This window comes from Clinocottus analis, unplaced genomic scaffold, assembly GCF_023055335.1.
Source record: "Clinocottus analis isolate CAN_PGR_092001 unplaced genomic scaffold, fCliAna1.0.p SCAF_2, whole genome shotgun sequence".
Lineage (NCBI taxonomy): Eukaryota > Metazoa > Chordata > Actinopteri > Perciformes > Cottidae > Clinocottus > Clinocottus analis.
This window is the reverse complement of record NW_027175931.1, coordinates 19,870,550-19,875,626: the sequence shown is the minus strand read 5'-3', so window position 1 is coordinate 19,875,626 and position 5,077 is coordinate 19,870,550. Positions and strand designations below refer to the sequence as shown.

The following is a 5,077-nucleotide window of genomic DNA, read 5'->3' as shown; positions in this document are numbered from 1 at the left end:
TTATGTTATGTTATCTTGAGTTATCAGTTAATGTCAGACAATTAATCTACAATTACTACTCTTGGTATCATGTTGCTGTGACGCACACTAGCGGTCACTTGTTTTATTTCCTTCAAGGAATGACAATGACATTTCAACTATTGCTGATAAATAGCTTCATATCGGAAGGACATACATTCAGTCCCTGTGTACCTGCTGGCTTCCTCCTCCTTCATGCAGCTACCTATGTTGTCCTGCCTGCCCATTACATCTTTTTTAGTGTCTTATAAGCACAAATAAACAGTATGAATATTTTCACTTACAATTCGTAAGTTAGTTTAAAGTTGTGTTTCATGTAGTGTTGTGCCTTTAAACTGTATACGCTAAGCGACGTGGCTGTATGATAAAGAATAAATAAATCAGTATAACACACTCTGGGTTTTCTTGATTACTTTAGTGAAGTCCCAACACTCAACCAGACTATAAGCCTACATATATATGTGTGTGTGTGTGTGTGTGTGTGTGTGTGTGTGTGTGTGTGTGTGTGTGTGTGTGTGTGTGTGTGTTTAGATCATCTTGTATTTTGGTGTGTGGCTCAAGGGTGTTTCCATCACAATGCAACAATTTGAACTGAGTCACAACAAAGCACTACGAGATCCCACAGATAGAGCTTCTTTTGAATGCAGCACGGTGACGCGGCCGGAGGGTGCGGCGAAAGCCGTTTGATCTTTATCTGCGCTGTGTTCAAGAGCACCCGGCTGACAGTTGGAGCGGAGGGTTTCCTCCACCTTGTTCTGCCAAAGTCTGTGTCCTTCTTGTCGCTGAGAGGTTCTCGGTGCCCCCGGCCGTCATGGACCGCTGGAGGGGCCGAGTGGCGCTCGTGACCGGCGCGTCGGTCGGGATTGGAGCGGCCGTGGCGGAGGAGCTGGTCCGCTGCGGTATGAAGGTGGTGGGCTGTGCCAGGGACGTCGAGAAGATACAGGTCTGCTCTTTAAAAGTTAATGGCTGCACTTTTGGAAGGGATTTGTTTAATGTGAGTAAGGGTCCACCTGAAGTACAAACATGCGTGACACTATTCGAGAAAGCCAGCTGTGAGTGTTACGTACAGTTGATGAAACCCACAGGTTGACGTGAAAAAACCGTGATGACGGTAATTGAAAGTGAATGTATGTCGTAGATAAGTGACACTGCACTCAATGCACTTAATGCTTTTCTTGCAATAACTTAACGCCAGCTATTGATTAATAAAAGCATGTTTATAGGCTGCGAAAAATAAATACAAACGCACTCTGCTATCAATCGGGTCGTCCACGTGACTGTATGTTTGTTTAGTAAAATTAATGTTTGTCACGACAACAGTAAGTCCGGAAGGTAATACGTCATCCATTAATCAATATAGACAAGGTGATACTGGCTTTTCCTCTAGTGTTTTATATCTATTTGATTTTAATATAAGAAAAGAAGCAGGTGTTCTTCCACACAGAAAATGCCATAACTTGAATAAGTGTAGAAAAACCAACGGTTGACAGATGGGTGGCCTCTGTGAACAACTGAAGAAAAGAGATTATGAAGTTGATTGTCTTTTTTTTTAATTTAATTTTTCTTTTATTTATTTATTTATTTGTTCTTTGGTTATTAACTTCCTTTTGTGTACTGGATGTATCATTTTATTTCATTTCTACTTGATTGGGCTGTTCGGTTCTCCTCTCCGTCCTCCTTGAGCCCTCCTGGTGGAGTGTGTATGTAGAAGTGTGTACATGTAGGAGGGTGCATACTATGCTGTGCAGGTATGTGTGTGGATGGTTGTGTATGTGTATGGGCTTCTGTTAGTGTGGATGTTCAGGTATGTAAAGGTTAGAGTTTATACTCTCATTTAGACTACTGATACTAAATGCTACAGTTTTCAATATTCGCTATTTGTTTTATCATATTTGTTTATTTGGATGTCAAGGATGACTCGGATGTGTTGAAAACATAAAATTAAAAGTTTAAAAAAAAGTTTGTTTGACGTCTTTTTCGTTCTTTATTTCAGAACCTGGCAGCTGAGTGTCGGCGTGCGGGCCACAGGGGGGTTCTGGTGCCGTTCCAGTGTGACTTGAACAACGAGGAGGAGATTCTGTCCATGTTCGCTGCCATCAAAGAGCAGCACAAAGGGGTGGATGTGTGCATCAACAACGCTGGCTTGGGTCATCCACAGTCTCTGTTAAATGGAGAAACCAGTGGCTGGAAGAACATGCTGGATGTAAGAACGCAAATGTTTTTTTAGGGATTTAATGTAATGCTTATATTTAAATAGATGTGTTTACACTACTATGCTTTTTTTTTTTTGCTGCGTTTCATTCCGCATCCTGTTATTGTGCATGCTGTCTTACTGTCACACTGATATGGCTTAGTGAGACACTTGAATACCTTGGAGCTATCGTTCATTTTATTTGCTACTATGACAAGACAAAAATAATGAAACCTAATAGTAAGATGTTATTTTAGATCCTTATATCTTTAGTTTATCTGATACGTCAACCTTGAGACAAAACAAATGCCAAACAACCAAAACATCAAGTCCATGATCAACTAAAAGAAGGAAAATATCTCCTACACTCGACTAATAGTCAAGTGGAAAGTGGAAAAGATGCTGTTTCAGTGTCCATAAAAATCAATGATTAAGTTACATTTCCATTTATTAAGGGACATTTTGTTACCATCGAGGCACTGATGTCTATTTCTCTCACTGTAATATCTTGATTTTTTTCTTGCAGGTGAACGTTCTTGCATTGTGTATTTGCACCCGTGAAGCGTATCAGTCAATGAAGGAAAGAAATGTTGACGATGGCCACATCATAAACATAAACAGGTACAGTTTGTGAGTGACAGTTCTGTTGATATAATATCACTTCCTTTCACCCAAATATCTGTTTTTTTAAATGATTTAAATATTATCATCACCACCGTTCAAATTTCAACTATTTCGATTTGCAACACGGCACGACTCGGTAGATCTGAGCTCAGGCTGCAGACAGAAATATTTTCATCATTGATAAATCAGCAGATTATTTGCTCCAATAATCATTAGCTCTGTAAAATGTCACCTTAAGGCCTTTACATTTAGGTTTCAACACACAAACCTAAATGTTAGGTTTGCATGTTGAAACCTAACATTTGCCTCTTGCTGACGTTCATTCTGTGCAAGCAAAACGATCATTTGTGTCTTCGCAAATGTCTCCTCGGAAGGCGATGTTCACTGGTCGGTGTACTTGTGTCTGTGACCGTGTCGAAGTCTTCATCGCGTTTCTTTTAGTCAACCAAGTGTCAACAAAAAGGTAGTTTGGAACTATCAAGTAAGACAAAGAAACGTTCATACTATGGACATGTTTTGCTTGAAAAATGAAACTTGTATGATCGATTATCAGTATAGTTTGATTATTTTTCTATTTATACACCTAATGATTAATTGACTGATTCTTTCAGCCCTAGACCTAATAATGTTTTGTTGCACACATTTTCTCGCAGCAATTAGTCAAATGTGTCTTTTAAAAAAAATTGGCAATGCATTTTATTTTTCTTTATTCACTAGTGACTGGGAATATAAACCGTACAACCCAATACACAAAGGTAAAAAATGCCTTTTGGTAAATTTTTCCTCCATCTTCTACAATCTTCTTTTGTTGCAGCATGAGTGGACACCGTGTCGTTAACAGTGCCAATACACATTTCTACGCCTCCACCAAGTACGCTGTGACGGCCCTGACGGAGGGCCTGAGACAGGAGCTGCGTGAGGCCGACACCCACATCAGAGCCACGGTAATAAATAACTAAGAAATACTTTATGCTCCATAAGAAAGTCTTTTGAGATTGTCTCAAAGATGCAAAAACTCTGTTGTAAACAGCTTGTAACATAACTATGTACTTGTAATACCATGTAGCAAGTAAATTGCTATTATTACTTTTTAAAAGACTAAATAAAAGTCACTTATTATACTTTTTGAGTAACTTGCTCAACAATACTCTTTTTGCAGTGCATTTCTCCTGGTATAGTGGAGACGGAATTCTTTTTGCGGTTCTACAACAATAATACTGCCAAAGCTGCTGATTCATACTCTAAATTTAAGGTAAAGGTATCATTTCTACATTCCCTGAGTATTCTTGATATAATTGTCAGCATACTATTTTCCTTTTTACTTCTCTTACAGCCGTTGCAAACAATAGATATTGCAAATGCTGTCACATATGTCCTCAGTGCACCTCCCCATGTGCAGGTATGTCACTTAATTTACATATTTGTATTGCTTTCAATCGTGTATTATCGTCCACATTTTCAACTTGTGCTCTTATACTGTTGATATGTCATCAGTGTACCCATAATGAGATAACGTTCATGTTCCAGATCGGAGACATTCAGATGCGTCCTGTGGAGCAGGTGTTGTAGTGCTGCACCCTGTGAACAGCTGATTCAGTGCATGACACATTCCTCATCTGACTGGTTTAAGACAACTAGTATATCTGATCATGGAAAAACTTTGAAAGTTTGTAGTATAATTTTCTATTATTTTACTTGTAGAATAAAATGTCTGATTTGAAGATGAAATGTGTTGCACTTCAACTTTGTTATCATATAGAAATAGATCATGTGTAGCTTGGGATGCGTCACTACACAAATACATACATGAAATATAAACCTAAAAAAATCACAAATATTAGGAATATAAATAATATTTATCTGTAAAGTCTTTAAAAGACAAAACAAGCAAAATATCAGATAATATCAAATGTCTGGAATATCAGAACGGATTTGGTAAATTATCTGGGAGAAGAAAATGTAAATGATCTTAAAAAGGTAATAATGAAAAACTGGGTAATATATCAGACAACACATTGTGAAATGTCTAAATTTCTATTATTTTATAATATCCAAACATTATTAGAAAAAAATATCCTGAATTTAGTCTTTTATTTTCAAGTCACACGTATAACACAAGTGTACATTTACTCAATCAGAAGTGTGGTGCTTTAATGCAGCAAAAGGATGTTGGTTGAAAAAATGGCACAAAAGAGTGATTTCATAAAGTGCAGTCTAATATTTGAATTATATGTGCATTGATGA

The 5,077-nt window shown here is 37.8% G+C and overlaps 1 protein-coding gene across 1 annotated transcript; it reads left to right on the top strand.

The window, feature by feature from the left end:
* Positions 1–762: 762 nt before the first annotated feature.
* LOC137790698 (dehydrogenase/reductase SDR family member 11-like) lies at positions 763–4,513 on the top strand. Its single transcript, XM_068585154.1, has 7 exons — positions 763–961; positions 2,012–2,221; positions 2,736–2,830; positions 3,648–3,777; positions 3,993–4,085; positions 4,167–4,232; positions 4,361–4,513. Exons 1-7 carry the CDS (start codon positions 830–832, stop codon positions 4,400–4,402), a joined length of 768 nt encoding a protein of 255 aa, XP_068441255.1. The 5' UTR covers positions 763–829; the 3' UTR covers positions 4,403–4,513.
* Positions 4,514–5,077: the final 564 nt, after the last annotated feature.